Source organism: Anastrepha ludens, chromosome 2 (genome assembly GCF_028408465.1).
Source record: "Anastrepha ludens isolate Willacy chromosome 2, idAnaLude1.1, whole genome shotgun sequence".
In the NCBI taxonomy this organism is placed as follows: Eukaryota; Metazoa; Arthropoda; class Insecta; order Diptera; family Tephritidae; genus Anastrepha; species Anastrepha ludens.
This window is the reverse complement of record NC_071498.1, coordinates 184,475,609-184,495,085: the sequence shown is the minus strand read 5'-3', so window position 1 is coordinate 184,495,085 and position 19,477 is coordinate 184,475,609. Positions and strand designations below refer to the sequence as shown.

At 33.0% G+C, this 19,477-nt stretch overlaps 1 protein-coding gene and 1 long non-coding RNA gene across 4 annotated transcripts; one reads left to right on the top strand and one right to left on the bottom strand.

The window, feature by feature from the left end:
* The first annotated feature begins 347 nt into the window (after positions 1-347).
* On the top strand, positions 348-16,805 carry LOC128856106 (AP-1 complex subunit sigma-2). Of its 3 annotated transcripts, none has more exons than XM_054091497.1 (5): positions 348-492; positions 623-801; positions 3,089-3,197; positions 3,496-3,633; positions 16,590-16,805. In XM_054091497.1, exons 1-5 carry the CDS (start codon positions 490-492, stop codon positions 16,632-16,634), a joined length of 474 nt encoding a protein of 157 aa, XP_053947472.1. In that variant the 5' UTR covers positions 348-489; the 3' UTR covers positions 16,635-16,805. The 3 variants fall into 3 exon arrangements, with proteins under 3 accessions (XP_053947472.1, XP_053947471.1, XP_053947473.1); XM_054091496.1 differs by lacking the exon at positions 16,590-16,805 and adding an exon at positions 8,921-12,256 and having other exon boundaries at positions 351-492; XM_054091498.1 differs by lacking the exon at positions 16,590-16,805 and adding an exon at positions 4,194-4,333 and having other exon boundaries at positions 351-492.
* LOC128856107 (uncharacterized) lies at positions 14,240-16,151 on the bottom strand. Its single transcript, XR_008453796.1, has 3 exons — positions 16,098-16,151; positions 15,409-15,486; positions 14,240-14,328 (listed from the first exon to the last, which is right to left on the bottom strand). It is a non-coding gene; the product is annotated as an uncharacterized LOC128856107 (long non-coding RNA).
* Positions 16,806-19,477: the final 2,672 nt, after the last annotated feature.

Here is a 19,477-nt window from a genome sequence, read left to right as displayed (position 1 = left end):
GAAAGAGCCAATTTTGCGATTAAAAGACTAATGGATCAAGTAATAAAACTTTGAAAACGAGCATATTTTAATTGCAAAATTATATTTTTTAAATGCTACTACTTGTAATGATCATATTTATCAATAATCAATACAATTTTAAATTATATTAGAGAGGTTTCCTTAAAAGTAATTTTATTTGCCCCAAAAATATGCTAGATCGGAAATGAGGAAAGGATCGTTTTCTAAGTGCAAGGTGGGTTTTTTAGCCATATAGTTTTAAAAGACAATTAGTTTTTCTAAATCAATGCGTCAGCAACTGTATTACCATAAATTTTAGCGTATTCTCTCCGTATCGAGTAGCGAAAAATCAGCACATCTCTATCAAATATTGGTTAGTGATTGTGATTAATACTTTTTGCTCCAAATGGGAAATTCATTTATTTTATATAAAAACTAATAATTTTAATTCCTCACATTACTTCTCAAAGAAGTAATAAACACTCAAAGATGGTAAGTGTAATATATTTTATATTCATTTTATTATAGTTTTGTTAGATGCCAATTGCCGCAATGAAGGCCGTAGTGAAAACTAACTAATGAGAAAATTGGTTCTCTTTTGCTTTGGAAATATTTGTGTTAGATGCTTTTCATGTTATTATTCAGTCGGCAAGGGAAACTAAGATTGCAGAAATGGTATATGGCTTATCCCGATAAAGTAAAAAAGAAGATCACGCGCGAATTGGTGACCACCATACTTGCACGTAAGCCAAAGATGTGCTCATTCTTGGAGTGGAAAGACTGCAAAATTGTATACAAACGGTAATTATTAAATATTAATAAAAAAAAAAAAGGTTTTCAGATAATAATAATTTTGACTTAGATGTTAAACAAATAGATATTAAACGCTACGCGATTACTACGTTTTCGCGACAGTCGTTTCTAAGTTACGGTTCGACCCGGAGTTATATCGGACCAGGGACTGTCACTCTAACAGCGTTTCCCAAACATTTATGTTATGCTGTCACAACAACAAATTTCTATAATTAATTTTGAGTTAAGATGCCACAATTAAAGTGGCCTATACTAATAGGTGTTTATCAGATGTTTTAATTTTCCACTTATCATCTTTTGGCTTACTTCTCATGCTAATTTCTGGCTCCGAAGAGGAAATAATAATTATATATGGTGACTCTGCAGTTTAGCCACTTCTGCTAAAATCGAAATTTCGGAGTGCAATTTTTGGCTAAAACGATGCTTCTCAATCCCAAAAAGAATATTCAAGTGGCGGAAAAAAGATTCTGCAAGTAGTTTAATTATTATCAATGATTGAAATTGAAAAATTTGTAAATTCCACCAATATAGATGTATAGTACTTACAAACAGGCTCAGAATATATTATGTGCACATTTTTCTACATTTATTATTAAATATTTCTAACGCAAATAGGAAATTGTAAAATGTCAAACTTGGCAAATGTGTGCGTATGATGTACAGTCGAACTCCGGCTACGCACTCCACAGTATTTTTGCGTAAAACTCCTTTTCGCGTGGTGTAGTAAATAGTAAATGCAGATAAATGTGCGCATAATATATTCTGAGCCTGTTTGTAAGTACTATATATCTATTGGTGGACCTTAGTGGCAATCTCCGAGAAGGAGAAGAAACTGTCGAAGGTGACACCCAAAATTTTGGGGCTGTTAACGATCGGTATTGGTGTGCCATCGACTTTCACCTTTAACTGTAGTTTGACCTCTTTCGTCTAGGTGGTGAAGAGGGTCGCAGCAAAAACGGCTGACGAGATTAAATTTGACTTTGGAACACAAGTCATCGATGTCAATGCTGACGCCATTATCGAAAAGTCGTCAGCATGGGGGACCACTGAGACTACACTGCTTTATTCTCCTCTGTTTTGAGCTATGATATCGAAAAATGACAGACAATTGCCAACCACACAGATAGTTCGCGGACACCGGATATAAATGATGGGTAAGGTACGGTGCACTAGACAGGGCTAATTTACTGGGGCGGAAGCCTTTAGTCGGGAAAAACATGAGTCATTCTTGGAAAAGTCAGTGTAAACCATGTCTGGCTGGGTACAATAATCTGAAATAACAGCTGAATTAGACACGGTGGCTCGCCTTGGAATAAAGCCATGATGCTCGGGACAAATTATTATTGCGTACATTAAGTGATCACAATCAAGCGAAATTGTAGACAAACCGTTAATGTCAGTTAGTAAGGACCATTTAAGTCTTCTGAAGGCTTGGCTAGGGCTATAGCATGTTAAAATCGAGAGATGGCTGTCGACGGATTAATTTGGGAAATTGGAGGCAAAGGACGTAGTGAAAATATTAGCAATATCAGAAGGTGTATTAACAGAATTTAATTTTGGGGTGGATTTTAAGTTGGCTTCCAAATTTAGAACATAAAAAACGTGAGACTTAGAAAAATCAAGATAAAGAAACAACGTAGTATCGTATTTTTTGTCCATTAAAAGTTCCTTCAATTTAAGAATATCGCGGCTTAAAATTAAATGTAAATTTGAATGAACTAAATTTACAGTTTTGATTAAAAATGTCAAGTCTAAAGTATATCCAAGTTTATTTGGTAAACAATTTATTTGAATGAGTTCGACGCTTAAGAAGTTATCTGCTAGGTTAATTTCACCAGTCTTAAGCTATTTAATCACATTTGGACCTTCGAACTCATCGCGGACGCAATGAAATAAAAATTAAGAGGTAGTCCTTCTCGTATTCTTTCGTGTAATATTCCACAGTTCAATACCAGTCACGGGTTTTAAGTTCGTTTATAATCAGTTTTGTTGTTTTAATAAAACAAAACATTAAGTATAAATATCTTGAGAATGGTACTGTATGTGTTAGTCGCAGCCTTCGATATAACTACATTTCGATCGCGAATCCTGTGTTTCAAAGCGAAAACTCAAGTTCCTGCTTTCTCTGCATTTTTATCATTTATTCAGTCGAGTTTCTGGTAATTAGATAAATGCATAGGTTTCAGTGAAATATTATACCATTTATTATAAGTAATGTAACCCAAATAAATAATATATTACATATCCGTCTAATTAAACATTTTAATATTTCAAGATATGCGAGTTTATATTTTTGTTGCGCCATTGAACAGAACGATAATGAGCTGCTAACACTCGAAATCATTCACCGTTATGTGGAGTTGTTGGATAAATATTTCGGAAGTGTAAGTAATTGATTTATGACTGACAACTTAAAGTAATAGCAATCATAGTTGATGTGCAAATTAGCAATCGCTTCGAATGACGATGTAACTAAACATTTTGTAAAAAAATAATTTTGAGATGTTCCATTTGGCATTCAATTTAGAGAGCCTTAATAATTTGGATAGTCTACGAAATATTTTAACGACGTTTATCACAAAGTATAGATTTGATGTTAACGTTATCCATGGCGATGCTTTAAATTGTCAAACTCGCAAGGGTTATGGTCTGGGCTAAAATTATATTTCTTTCCAAATTCAGGTTTGTGAGTTGGACATAATTTTCAATTTTGAAAAAGCGTACTTCATCTTGGATGAGTTGTTGATTGGTGGTGAAATTCAGGAGACATCAAAGAAAAATGTGCTTAAAGCGATTGCATCCCAGGATCTACTACAAGAGGTCAGTACACCTGAAGCATATGATTTGTAAAACATAGTAAAAGATTAAAACATTATTAAAAGTTATGTAGAAGAGAGGGCATACATTTTTACTATTCAAATAGCCATCCAATTTAGTTTTATGTTATGTCCTACTTTTTAATCATTTAAATTTGCCTACTGAGCATAAATCTACCATTTACTATAAATCAAACTCAGCGTTATTTGTAACAATATCAATATTACTCATAAAATCATCTCCGTTCGTATTCGTTTTGTTTATCCTTTCAAACATGTAAAACTCCATCTTTTCAAAATTAATAGATATTGAAAATTACAAAAAAAAAAAAAATGATGTACTAAATTATATCTACATATCCCATATCCCTGTTATATTTCCATCTCTTCAACAATTTATTTCTATTAATTTCATTTCTCTAATTCTGCTTCCAAAAAATCCTATCTACTTCAAATTACAACTTCCTCAAACTGCAACTCTGCAACAATAATTTTATCGACACCTCTAATTGCTTTTATTTATTAAACGGATATAACATAAAATACAAAACTTGTTCTAAGTAGAAAGAAGAGTTCTTCTATACGATCCAATAATTGCAATGCTTTTGGTTGTTCATTTAAGCAAAATTTGTCTTATTTATCAATACTATTAATATTGTTACACAAATGACTTGTTCGCATAGCAAATAGTTAAAAAGTTATAACTCTCCAGAATATTGAATGAAAATAGCTTAATTATTATTTGTTGATTGTACACCTAATGGAATTGTAATCATGTAATGACTTACATTTTTATTGTTGTAAAAACTGTTATGCATGCTTAAATATTATAATTGACTTATACATGAATGAAATTTGCTGCTCTTAATAGATAAATTTGTAATGTTAACTAGAGAATAGCTTATGAAATTTACTAATTATTTAAAAATTTCAGATCAGGTTAAAACTCTTAGCCAAAATTTGCCAAATGTATTACAAATAATTCCTATACCCGCTTGCCATTGAATAAAAAAATTATATTCGCTGGCTATTTTTAATTATCGCAATTTCATATAAATATATGGATACGAAGATTTCTTTTAATATATAATATTCGTTTAAATCGATGAGTTCTAAGCCAAATAATCTTATGCTTCCATTGTAAAATTATAGGAAGCGTTGTATAAGATATACGTACATGTCGCTCATTTACAGGCCGTAGTCTTACTCGCAAGATGTATATATAATTACTTATATATAATGTATAAATTTATATAGATAAACATATCTAGAAAAATTGATTAGTGCGTGTGTTATTTTGTGTAAAATGCACTAACGGTATTTTATAAAGCACCTGATGGCTGGAAACTTTAAAGGGATTTATCTTAGATTTGTCTATTTATTTATGGCTTTGTAAATGAGCGAAGTAGAATTTATGTGATCCAAATAAAATTTTCAAATTCTTCTACCTTCCGAATGCATTTTTCGTTAAAATAACAATTTAAAACTTTTCTTCTCTTGAATGAGTTCTAACTCTTAAATAAAGAACATGTTTTCAATTCAACTGGATTGGCCATCGTCCAATAAAAACGTTATTAAATTAAAAGAAATTCATATGCATACCATTGTTGTATAAATGCTCATACTTTATACTTAAAAAGAAACAAATTGTTAAAAAAGTGATTTGCTTTAAGCTGCTGCAGAAGTGTTTGTGAATTGTTTTTACATATTTTCAACGTTTATTCTTTTTTGGCATATGGCTTGATAGTCCCTGTCGTTTTGCAGTAGTTTCGTGATGGCACTCAAAGTTTAGCATGAAAATTATTATTTAAAATTCAACTAATCCGAATGGTAAACAAAAATAATGCCATATTTTTTGTAAGTTGATTTGCATGTGCAGGTTTGGTTCAATTGCATGTTGGTAGTATAAGTGGTATGTGTGCGAAATGTTAATCACAGGGAATGCAGTAAACTATAAACGATAGTGTCGCTCTCATCTTATATACATACATTTATTTTGTTCATTAAATGTTAAATGTTGTTAAAATTCTCAACATACGACAAATATTCATATTAAAAATGTATAATCCATTTTCTTTATATTATTATTATTCATTACATTTAATGCTTACCCCGCCACTAAAACGACGATTCGCAACTACAACAGGATTTCAATGAGTATTTAAATTAAATTAATATACTTCTTAACTCAACTAATCACAATATTTACCTATGTATATTAATATAAATATGTATTCTACAACGTGCATAACATACTAATATTTGTACGATTGCATACACAAAGTAATACAATCTGAATTTAAAAACAAGGTGCAAAATTCAACACCAGTGTAGCAAATCCACTTCACTAACTAACAAACCAATTTAAGTTGTGTTCCATTTTGCTCACAATATACTGTTTTTTTTATATTTATATGTTTTCATGTGTACCAAAATGCCTTGAATGAAGCATTTAACATTATCATTATCGATTTACATTAACCCTACAGCCTATTTTGTATTTTGTACATATGTAAACCAACGCTTATTGTAAAAAAAACTCCTAATGCGTTTGCAGGGGAATACACAGGTTTAAACTAGTACCGTTCTAGCGTACTTGGAGCATTAACTAGTTCTCGTTTAATTTTATGGCGATGGCAAACATCTTAAGTTGAGGAGAAGGTTGAAGGAGAAATATGGTTTCGTAGTTTCAGTATATGAGATAACAATGAAATCGAAAAAAGAAAACATGCCGCTACTGATATTCCGCGGCTTTGAACTATGCGAACTTATGTATGGTTAGGTGTACTTAGTATGTTTTCTTTTTATTTCAATTGTTATCTGCACTCGTAAGCCCGATTTAAATAAAGATTAAATTCTTTCTCAAAATTTAATTCCTTCTAAATTCCGGGATTTGCGTGAAAGAAAAGAAGCTGCGTTGCTAGTACAATATCTTTAATGAAATAAATCTAAAGCTTATTCCAATTTTCATAACAGTATTTGTATGTTGATTGCTAAAATTCAATTGTCTCCCTATGACTGCATAAAATTTACTGTAGAACAGTGTTATATTTCGAATTCATGTTTTCTAACATGCAACCGCATGTTATTACAGCGGTTTTGGCTCATGCGATGCAGCTAGCACGGATAAATCATTGCAAACCACATCGATCGAGCTAATTGTAATCGTATCAAATGCCCACTTCACTCTACCATTCAACATCCTGTGAAATCGAAAGGTAAAAACCTTAACTGTATTATATTATGCATTTGCCAGAATACTTATTGAAGAATTTAAAAACAAAATCATTAAGAAATGGTTCCTTCTAGCTTTTATTGGAATCGAAAGAGTGGGGGCGAAATGGTTAAAAAATGAATAAAAATTAAATAGATTATTTTCTTTTATTCAAACACAAACAACGCTTTATTTTAGCTGTTTTTTGTATGCGTTGGTCGGGCATTCATCTAATCGCCAAGGTAATTTTAGACTCGTGGTTTCCATCTCCCCAAAAAACGACCACTTATAATATACAACATGTAACCCGATTTTTCAGTAAATTCTTGTTCATCACAGAATATTGAATACTATCGTGAAGTGTCCATCTGACTACAACGTGGCATAGATCGTAAAGATTTGTTGTTCATTTAATTTTGTATTATTTTACTTCTTTCTTCTATTTCACCCTTTGCTTTATTCTACTTCATTCATAGACGAAGTAGTCCTATTCTGAATTATGTATTTGCGTAGGCATCCAATTGAACAGTTCATTACATTTTTCATAAGTGAATTATCATTAAAAATTTTGTTCCTTTATAATAAACAGCATCATAGCCCAGATTCCAGTTATATAATTTGAATACAACACAAAATAATCAAAAATCATAAACGTGCTTAGCGAAACTTGCGATTAGAACAAGTCTCGAAGGCAATAATGTTAGAAGTTGTATCAAATTGAAACGCAGTTTAAGTTAAGGGGTTACATGAAATTTTCAAAAAAAAAAAAAAAAAAAAAAAAAATTAAAACTCCTCCATTGTGATGCCATTTTCGGTGACCCCTCGAAAAAAAGGTGCGTCCGCGTTGTCAGCATAACTCTTGACAGGATTATTGAAAATGAAAAAAACAAAAATAAGTGTTTTAGTTAAGACCATAAACTCGTGCTTGAACGAAGGAAAGAAAAAAAGTAAAAATTGGAATTTTGACAGACATTTTTCCAAAAAAATGAAAACTTCGAAAAAAATTTGCTTGACATTTTTTTTTTTTTAAATAGTGGTAATTGAAAAAAAAAATACTTCGTTCAAGCACGAGTAAATTCTATCTCGATCCCCTGTGTAAAATTTCATCAAGCTCGGTTGAGTAGTTTTCGAGAACATTTGACAACCGACTTTGAAAACACGGTTCCGAGAAAAACACGTTTAAAGTTTTGAGTAACAATAAAAGCGGATTGGAGCGCACACCTTCCAAAGTCTGTATCTCCGAAACTATTATTCGGATCGACTTGAAAATGTAGGATAATATTCTCGAGAGGTTGTAGAAATTAATAAGCCAAAAAAATCGATTTTTGAACCCACGAAACCCATGTAACCCCTTAAGAATTCAGTAGCCACCTTTTCGCCGAACAATGAAAAAATACTATTTGGCAAATTATAAAAGAGTCATTTTTATATTTTAAGATCATTCTTTAGGCTTCCGGTGGTATGTACATAATGCTTCTTACGTACATTAAAACAATAGTTACTATAATTAACTAGTATAGCTCATATAAACTGAAAATATAGCAAAGTTAAATAAGCACACCAATAGTAACGAATTGATATAACCGTTTGATATTCTACTAAAAATGCCTCTACATAACCCTATTACAAGTGAGTTATATACCACGTACGATGTTTTCGTTTTCTTTAATGTTATTTTATTGTATATACATATGTACATTTTTTCTAATGATTTCCACAACTCTCACTGTATAGTATAAGTTCAATTAATAACTGCTACAGTTTGTATTCGAGTTTTGTGAAAATGTTCCTATTATACAGCCAACTTATTACGTACGCAAACCCATGCATTAGTAGATTGTATTTAACCGAGTGTTTATGCGTTGGCCATCACTGTATCCACTCATTTATAAACCCAGCCATTTTCATCAAGCCTTAATCATGAATATCATTATTTTATTCCCAATTTACCAATTTTGTTAATCATTAAGTTGACAATATTTTTTTTAAATTTAATTGCAACATTTTTATTTCTTTATTTTGCCCTTTTTATGTATGCACATTACACACACTCACTTTGTTTTCTTGTGTACTCTAGGACGAAGCTGTTGAGGGCACTTTAAGAGACATTGGACTACTGTAAAATGTTGCAAAAAATTTATGCGAAAAAACTAAGTAAAAATAGCAATAAAGCTTTAAACTTACATTCCTCAATTTTATCGATGAAATTGCCTACACATTTTTAATCACTACACGAAAATATTCAATATAAATACATATATCAAATTAAGAATTGTACTGACAAATTAGGCGCAATATTTGAAAAGTAAATGATAATTTTCTAACCTAAATTCATTAGCACTTATCTAAACTGTAGGTAATTTTTACTCTTGCGTTTCTAACAATTAGGTATTGTAAAATATTATATTTGATTGAGATGCGTTTCTTTTGCGTGTGTGTGTGCGCGTGTGTGTTACAAGATAGTGATGAGGCATATACAGTTCAGCAGAAATAATTAAAATTTGAAGTTACATATTCATTATTTGTTTGACCAATATAGGGGATCTGCGCATAAACACGTTTGTTTTTGGCAGATGCTATTCGCAAATCAAACAAAGCCAATCACTTAAAATTTTGCTTATCAGCGTTTTATTTATGTATGTATCGAAATGAATATCATCGCAGCTATTGTATAAAATCCATGGTTGAATAAAAGTTGCTATCAGTGAAATCATAGCGTAAAGACACATTTTGTGTGCAGCAAATACGGTTTAGTTAAAGTCTCTTTACTATAATTTATCACTAATATATTTTTAAATAATAGGTTAAATACAAGTTGTGCCAAGGCAGATGAAAATTTTAATATTGGAATGTTTTCCAGAAAATCTTATCTTTTTCTTCGAAGTTAAATTCGCAGATAATAGATAAGAGAAATAATGCCTAAAAATCGTATATTCGGAAAATTTTTCTTCATTAGTATTCTGTTTGGCCTGCATGCATTATGGCCTAGACAGACGAAGGCGTTAATCCGGATTACCGACGCAGTTAATTCTGATTAAATTTATAATGTGATAGACGGTTGTTACGCGGGTTAGTGAACAACTGATTTGTTCATTGGATAGTTTTCATAGTAAAAGATGGATCGCAGGCGACAAAATAATAAATATTTGTTTAAAAAAAAATCTTAATTTGCAATTCCTTTTCCTGAGATAATTCCGAATTAAGTCGTTAATACCGATTAAACTCCCGTCTGTCTAGGCTATTACGCTAAGGAATAAAAAATCATTGTTAAAATGGATGTGACGTGTCGTTATTTTGTGACAGATAATTCAGCATTTTCATTGGTGAAAAGTAATCAAACCTTTTGTTTAATAGCTGAATATATCTTTTTTCGATATTCCCATATTAATATCATACAGTAAAAATAAGTATTTAAACCATTTTTTCAAAAATTTAGTCATTTGGAACTTTAAATTCTTTTAAAAAAATTTTGTTTATGAGAAAATCAGAAACTGAGTATGCAGCATTACTACATAAAATTTAGAGTTTCACGTATATGTGCAGTTGTTCCTGGGTAACAAAAAAACATTTCCATATCTGCTAAAATTCGAGGTTTGCTGTTGTATGCTCTTAATATATCCTCACAAGAAAGTTAAGCCCGAGCTCCGATTGGGACACTTGGCGCTATTTCTTTGTAAAATTTGATATGCCTTTAAAGAGTTGCTTGATGACGTATGTTAGGTATTTTGCTTTTCTATTTCTGATTTGTATATCGGCATGATTTTTAAAAGATTTAACGTGTGCCAATATGAACTGCTGTCCAGGGTTCGAATTATGTGTTCCATCACCTAATCGACAATAGTTTGAAAACAGTTTACGCGAGCGATGGTATGCATGACAATATTGGAACTATGACTTACGTTCACTGACGTATCGTAATTTGTCACAGAGTGTAATAGATTCAAGGCCAATTGTAATAGAAATAATAAATAAATTAAATGGAAGCCGAACTACTTTTTTGTTTAGAAAGTTCCGATGAGGAGGTATATGTACCCGCGTATTGAGAGAAGAAGGCTAAGGGATTCTCTTGTTTTGCGACTAAATGAGTAAGTTCTTTTAAAGATAAAACTTAGTGCTTAACTTAAATTTTTTTTTTTTTTAATACAAGAAGCTTTCCAATATCTTACCAATCTGTCCTTATTTACTTACACTTTTCTTCTTATGTATCTTTTTTTGGTTTTGATTTCTGAATCAGTCTTTTTGAGAGTCAAGCAATCGAGTTGTATTCCGTTTCCGAACGGCAAATAGTTTTTATGACGGGCTGTTTTCATGGGTGGAAGATACTCTAACGAGGGGGCTACCGTTCTTAGAAAAAACTTGTTCTATCATTTGGTGGTTCATACTCCAAGATTCGAATCCGGGTATTATCGAATGGTAGTCACGCTCAAGCCAATTCGTAGCAGTGCTGGTTTGCTGAACCGAGTCATCTAAGGGTCCTAAGCCAGAACGTGCCCTAAAATAGCTCCAATCGCTCCACTCTATTCCAACAATTTAACTACAGTTTATATGGAGGCTTTTCTGGCAGACGCCGCTGAAAAAACTTGTGTCCGCGGTCAAGCCCACCAGAGCATGGATACGAAAAAACCCAGTAGGAACTTCACGAAAGGTGAACGAGGCCCCTGATCTTAAAAAGGTTAAATTCCTGAAACATCAGCCCTTTATTGGGGAAACCCGAGTAATTCCGGTATGTAGAGCCGTCTGTCAGTGGAATCTTTATTTTTGTATTTTCTCGCAAGTATTTTTAAGCTATAATGATTTCATTTTAACATACATACAATTCAACGCTGTGGAGCTGACTGTCGAGGATTCCGATTATTTATTGTATTATTTGTTTATATTTATCAATCTTTATTAGGGTATTTTTCAGTACCGATTTTTAAGCTTTAATGCGATACAATGAAATAAATTAAATACAATGAAGTAAATTAATGCACCATAGTCGAATTCTATTCATGCAAAACTTATGAGTAAGTCCTTTCCACTGAGATCAACAGTTTATTATATAATTTTTAGTAAAACAACTTTCGAACTGTACATTTAAACCCGAAAGAAAACATTAAGAATCTTAAAACCAAAGAGAAAAGCAGTTGAAGAAAAGTAAAATGTCTAAAGCAATTAAAAAAATTATAAATGAAATATGTATATGTAGATTAACATATATGGCATCCTAAAAAAGTAGTTATTCTTCCGAGTACATTAGGATGCGTTGTATGAACTCATAAAACAGTTGATCTAAAACAATTCTACAACTCGCTTTGGGCAATATTTTCAAAGAAATCAAAAGTCGAGCATTACTTTCACGTCTCCAACCATCCATCATTCTGAGCAACAATATCGCAGAAAACCAATTATATCTCAAATATGGAGACGTGAAAGTAATGCTCGACTTTTGATTTCTTTGAAAATATTGCCCAAAGCGAGTTGTAGAATTGTTTTAGATCAACTGTTTTATGAGTTCATACAACGCATCCTAATGTACTCGGAAGAATAACTACTTTTTTAGGATGCCATATATGTTAATCTACATATCTACATATCTCATATCCGTTTCCTTTCGGCAAGTGTATGTATGTATGTCGTTTAGGAATGTCAAGACTTTAAAGCGATATTATCGTGGTTTTGTTTAAATTTAAGAGCACCTCCAACGCATATTCATATATTAATAAGATGTACACACAAATGTTAAAATATTGAAATATTTACATGCTTCACATAAAATAAAATATAGCTGTTTGAGAAATAAAATCAGGTTGCAATAAATATGAAAATGAGTATAGAGATGGAAATAAATACGGGCAAATTTTGTTTAAATTTTGTGTACATTCTGCGAATTTTTAATAAAAGTCCATTTTTCGACAGTGAGGAAATATTGAAATTTAAATTTCCAAAATTTACCTACATATAAATTGCTAATAAAATATAACACCATAAATTGCCACGGATTCTTGCTGAGATAACTACTGCGAAAATTGGACCGTAGTATCAAAAGTCAACAGATGCCCAAATAACTTTTTGCCACCTTCCCATTTCAATTAACTAAAATTATTAGCCTTAAGCTGTGTATCTACACGACATGCATAACTGCAGTAATAAGTATACAATTTGTTGTGTCGCTAGTTGTACAAAATATTTTACACGCAATACTACATATTCAGAATTAGAATAATATGGGGAAAAGTAGTATTATATATATATGTATTAACTGTGAGGCAAAATGGAAAATATGTACAATAAAGAAATTGAAATATTTAGTAAAATTTGATATTATTTGTTTTTATTAAAAAGATATTCTATATACGTCTATTATTTTCGCTCAAAGTTAATGCTGCCTATCACTTCACCGCATTTTATTCACAACTGTTGCTGCTGTTTTAATTGTAGGAACTAAAATGTCTTGATTTTCCGTCATTGGTTATAGCGTCGTTATTTTTTCTTTCCTTTATGCTGTATATGGTATATTAGATTTTTAATTGTACAAAATTGTCGAGGAATATTATGGGTGAAAGAAATAGCGCGCGGATAAAAATACTTCAAAAGACATCTGGCTATGAAAGAAAGTATACCACTGTTTGGATTTTAGAACCTTATTTATGCTCTGCGAGAAATTAATGTAATGCAATCGTTGGATATAGACGGCCGCCGTAGCCGAATGGATTGATGCGTGACTACCATTCGGAATTCACAGAGCGAACGTAGGTTCGAATCTCGGTGAAACACCAAAATAAAGAAAAACATTTTTCTAATAGCGGTCACCCCTCGGCAGGCAATGGCAAACCTCCGAGTGCGTTTCTGCCATGAAAAAGCTCCTCATAAAAAATATCTGCCGTTCGTAGTCGGCTTGAAACTGTAGGTCCCTCCATTTGAGGAACAACATCAAGACGCACACCACAAATAGGAGGAGGAGCCCGGCCAAACACCCAAAAAGGGTGTACGCGCCAATTATATATATATATATAATCGTTGGATACATCCGTTTTGGGCCTACTTCTTCCTATCCAATGTCATTTTAAAATTTGCATAATATTGGTATTATAAAAAAATCAGTTGTGTTTAGTCTAATTTGGAGAAGCGAGAGGTGGTATCTTTCTCATATACAAAGGTGTAGTTTACTTTTACCGTTTTCTCCGGTTTAGAACTCATTCACAATTCATTTCAAGTTTATCACATAACGTTTACACTTAGTTATTTTCTTTGTAGATAAGTTTTCAAGTTTCATTAGTGTTCAGTATTCTTGGACTAATGCTGGTACTCAGTAATTTATATCAGTCTCAACTCACTAAATTCGCGATTTTATGGTAGCCTTTTTTAGACTTAGACGATTCGGGTATTCAGTAACTTCCAGTCACACGTAGTTTGTGTTTGTGAAAGCAAATAGAAACAGCCAGATAGTAGTGTGTTCCAGTTAGAGATGAATATAAGGACTGCAAACATTTTATTATTCGATTCCTTAAAGTATTTTTTGGAAAAAAATCATTTCAGCTTATTAGTTTTATAAGTGTTGTATGTGAATCGATTAAAAAATACAGTCTGTCTAATAGAAGTTTGACCTGCAAAAATCACACTCAGAGTTCGGTTATAAAAAACAAATGTACGTGCTACTAAATAGGTGTATCCTTTTCTCAATATGCGTTGTGTAATTTGTTAGTTTTGTGAGAAAAACATACGTTGTTTTACAAAATAACTTTCGCTGTTTTTACAAAGTAAAGCAGTGTTCCTATGTACACACCCTAAAATTCCAAAAATGCCACGGGTATCTGAAGCAAAATATTTGAAGAAGTCGAATATGCTAAAAAATAAATGGGTGTAACGCTATACCGAAGTTAGAATCGTTGGCGACTACCCCGGACATGGTCCAAAAAAGTACCTCTCCAAAGCAAGATCAGAAGATCATTGATTTGTTTGTGACAAAACTGAAGCAGTTTTAAGGAAAAGTGATGTTAATGTATTCAAATATTTGATTTGAGGATGTTTTCGTGCAGAAGACCTCAAATTCCTGAGCACATTGAAAATCCCGGTGCTCTAATTATCGCACACAACGGAATTGCGAAAAGGTAATATTCACGGATGAATTTTCCTTTGGGCGAATAGTTGGATACGTCGGTTCTGGATAACCATGGATTTTACAAGAAGACAACGATCCCAAGCATAGAAGCCGAAGATGTGTAGAGTGGAAACAGCCAAATGGGATTGAAATGTTGGACTGACCAGCCCTATTGAAAATGTTTGGAAATAGTTAAGCAAAAACTCAAAGGAAAACAAAGAGTTATCAAGGCAAATTCAAATGATTTGGAGCCGATTACCTCACCACTCGTGCAGAAATTAACACAAAGTATGTCTCAAAAATGTGAAGGTGGTGACTATGCGTTTTATTGAATATATTGTGTATAATAAATATTATAAACCCATGCAGTGCAGTTTCTTCGAATCGAATTAGTCAGGTAGTTTCTAAGTTATGGCGGTCTCGCTTCTATCAGTCAGACTGTGTGTATAAATGGTGAAAAAGTTCGATTAATACTGTTGGATTACTTGCGGTTCATGTACTCCTGCTGAAGATGCCAGAGCAATTATGATGACATGGGTACAGCCAATACCGCCCATTAGGCCCTTAATGCGAGATTTGTATGAAAGCAAATAAAAATAAAGTAATGATTAGTTTCATTCACGAAATCTGGTATTCTCTCTCAATTAAAATCGCATTTTTTCTGGGTCATTGTTTTATATCTTAAAAAAAAAACCGTTGAGGATTAAGAAGGGCCGATGGTACTACCAGGATTCAAAAATCATTAAGTATAGTTCTGACTGAGCCCACTTTTAAAAGTAAACTATTATGGTAAACTTCAGCGAAGCGTCTTGAAAAAATACTTTATAAATTTGTCGTGATTCACTGCGTATACAAATCAAATATGGTCGGTCTGCTCAAAGCGGATTTTACCATAGTACTAAATATATTCCCCTTCCGCAAAGTCTCATCCTCCTCCACTTTTAAGTTTCCGTCAGTCATATGATTGATCATTATCAAATGGTGCTTTATTTTATCAGTATTTGATTTTTGTGCTTTTTAATTGTTCTTTTATTGTTTCAATAATTGAGTTATGCTTCACTTCGTCGCCGCTGATCTCTACGTTCTTACTTCACTTGCAAATAGTCTACACAACCCACTTACAAATCAGTGTACTTGTACATACATATCTATGAATGCATATGTTTACACGTACCAAATATCCGCACAACTTGAATTGTACAACTACTACAGTCAACTGTAAAACTACTTCTGCAAAAATTGCTTCTACTCTATATGTTTTACTACTACTACTACCACTTTATATTCGTAACCGTATTATTTGTCTTTTAATGGTTGTGGTGTGATTACGCTGGAGCTTGTTGTGTGTACCCAATATGTAAGTACGTGTTATTTCTTTAATTCATTTTTTTTACAAAAAAAAGTATCAGATTTTTTTACGATTTTTCGCAAATGTACTTTTCTTATATCACTTAGTGTTTTTACCTAGTCGATTATAATTTATCTATCCATCTACACTAATTAAATTGTTATTAACCCCTAATTTTAACGTCATACTTATTGTAGTTACTTATCTCTGTTGAATTCATAAGAAATATCAATTAGTAAGTTGTGTTTTCAACACACATTTACACATTTCAACCGGGCTCACCGACTTATGTCCAACACTATTTGCTATTCATTTTAGGACGAGACTCCACAGGGCTTTTTCGACGACCACGGCCTCGGATAAGTAATGGTCTTTCCATACACTGCCTTCGCTGCAATACTGAGTTATTGATAAAAAAGCATACGTCGTTCATCGTTTAAAATACATATTACGTTTAATCATTATCACTATTCCTTAATCAAAACATGAATGCTGAAAAGCTAAAATAAAATCAAAATTCTACAATATATTTAATCAGATATGTATTTATTGTATAAATTGGTTATTTTACATTTCCAGTAAGATATTAGGATGTTAAAAAATGTTCAATTACACAAGTTAACAATTTTCTATACATTTTTGGACCCGGTAAATGAAAAGTGTATTAAAGTATCTTTGGCTAAATTTAATACTCCCAATAATAACGGCTAACAGCTGGTCGGATCAATATCTTGTTCGAGATGTATTTTATTAATCAACATCAGAAAGTACAATAATTTGTAGAATTAATATGTATGAACTATAATAACAGAACTTCCCCAATAACGATGATTGGTTTAAAGATATATATGTAGATTCGTGGGTGCGAAATATTTTATTTAGGCGAGTGACTTTTGTTCATCTGTAAGTTATCAAACGGGTGTTAACTCCCAAAAGTTTTTAACTTATTTTCACCCTTAAACCAAAGCACCTAAATCCAAGGTTGCGCTCTGTCCGACATTATTGTGTTCTAGTATTTCAACGCATGCAATGAAGGATATCTTACATTTAAATAAAACTATATTTCTATATAAATTGGTCATCAACTAAAGCAGAAGCTAAATTTTTGGACCTGATAAGTGAAAAGCACGGGGAGTGGTACCATTACTGAACCTGAGAAATCCGCCAACCAAGAGGAGTCTTATCGCCCAAAAACTCTTGTTTTCCCTGTAGTGAAGACTCTTGACGCCCTCCTACTCCCACTCTACGCGAAACACCTAACCCCAGCTACACATTACCGTGGATTCCGCAGAGTGCACAGCACTACCACAGCACTCACCGCTATAAACATCAATCGCGGGCTTAACCAAATCCGTCCCTGCGAGAGGACTGCCCTAGTGGCGCTGGACCTAAAGAAGACTTTCGACACAGTCAACCACTCCACGCTGCTAGATGATACTATACAATCGCCCCTCCTGCCGGTACAAAAGAGGTGGTCCGCGAACTATTTAAATAGTAGTAGCGATTAAAGGAAGAATTCGTAAGGGAAGGTGACAAAATGTGTGTAGTCGAGCTTCAATAGCTTCAAAATCGCCTGGATCACTTGCTCCTCAATATACCTGACGATGGGATAAAGTGAGTGCAAAGTACGTTAATGTTGATTGTCCACATGCGATTTTACGATACAACCTATGCATTGAAGGAGTAGACCTAGCGGGTATGTACGTATCTTATGATTATTCGCACCAAAAAATGGCCTTTAAAGGTATTTTGGCGGTTTGTCGATGTTGTCACGTCAACTCCTGGGTAATGTTTAAACGAGACAAATATGCATGCGGTGAAAACAAAAAAATATCATGGACTTACTAGATTTTAAATTCTACAAAACCGAATATTTAATTGCTGATGCAATACCAGAGAAGAGGAAGCATCTTCATCAGAGAAAAAAGATGAATCGCCATTTCTGGGACATATTTCTCTGCATAAACAACGATCTTTAATTCATTTATTTATGAATAATATGAATTAATAAATAAATTTGAATTGAATTGAACTGCATAACAACGAGTCTTTTTGCCAACTTAGTTTCAGATGTCTAGCCAGCTACACCTGCCATATCTGAGAATTTTGTTTTTCGATATGTCCTAGAGCAAAATTTTTTTCTAATGATGATGTAAAAAGCATATACAAAAATCTTCGACCATTTTCCCGTCACAACCTGGCGAGGTGCTAATTTCAAACCAAAATCATCTCGACATCAGCCATGTTCACTTGTTTTTCTTCGCCCGGCAGCTCCTCAACCTTGCTGTCAGTTGCTTTACTCTCATATGACACATTTTGTCTGTAATGAATTATCTAATAACAAAATATGTAAATTATAGGGTGGGCCATGTAAAATTTGCTTTTTGAATCGGCTATAAAAAAAAACTAATCAATATTTTTTGAAACTTTTTTTTTATTTTGAAGATTGAACATTATCATTTATGAATGAAAAATGACTGCCACGACTGGCTTTACAGTAGGCCATTCGATCAACCCAATTTTTAAGCACATTTTCGATTGTTTGGGCTCCAATTTCATGAATGGCAACTTCGATTTCGTGTTTTAAAGCATCAATCGTCTCTGGATGGTTCGCATAGCAAATGTCCTTAACGGCTCCCCACAAAAAATAGTCCAACGGGCTTAAATCACAGCTCCGAGACGGCCAATTGATATCGGAATTTCGGCTGATTATTCGGTTTTCAAAAACGGTAGCCAAAAGTTCGAGTGTAACTTTGGCAGTGTGACAAGTTGCACCGCCCTGTTGAAACCAAATGTCGTCCATGTCATCCTCTTCAATTTTTGGAAACAACTCGTTGAGCATGTCACGGTAACGCTCGCCATTTTCTGTAACCGCGGCTCCTCGCTCATTTTCGAAAAAAAATGGCCCGATGATGTCGCCAGACCACAAACCGCTCCAAACAGTGACTCGTTGTGGATGCATTTGCTTCTCTACAGTAACGTGTGGATTTTCTGAGCCCCAAATCCGACAATTTTGCTTATTGACGTAGCCACCGATGTGAAAATCAGAAAAGAAGAAGAAGACTCGCCACTTTGGAAATAGGTTCTCAATATTTCCCTATTTTGTTTAAGCGTATAGCGTCCCATTTCGAAAATGTCAAACCTTTAAGTAAATGATGAACACATTTGACATGGCATTTGTGTTACCATTCTCAAAAAAATAGGTG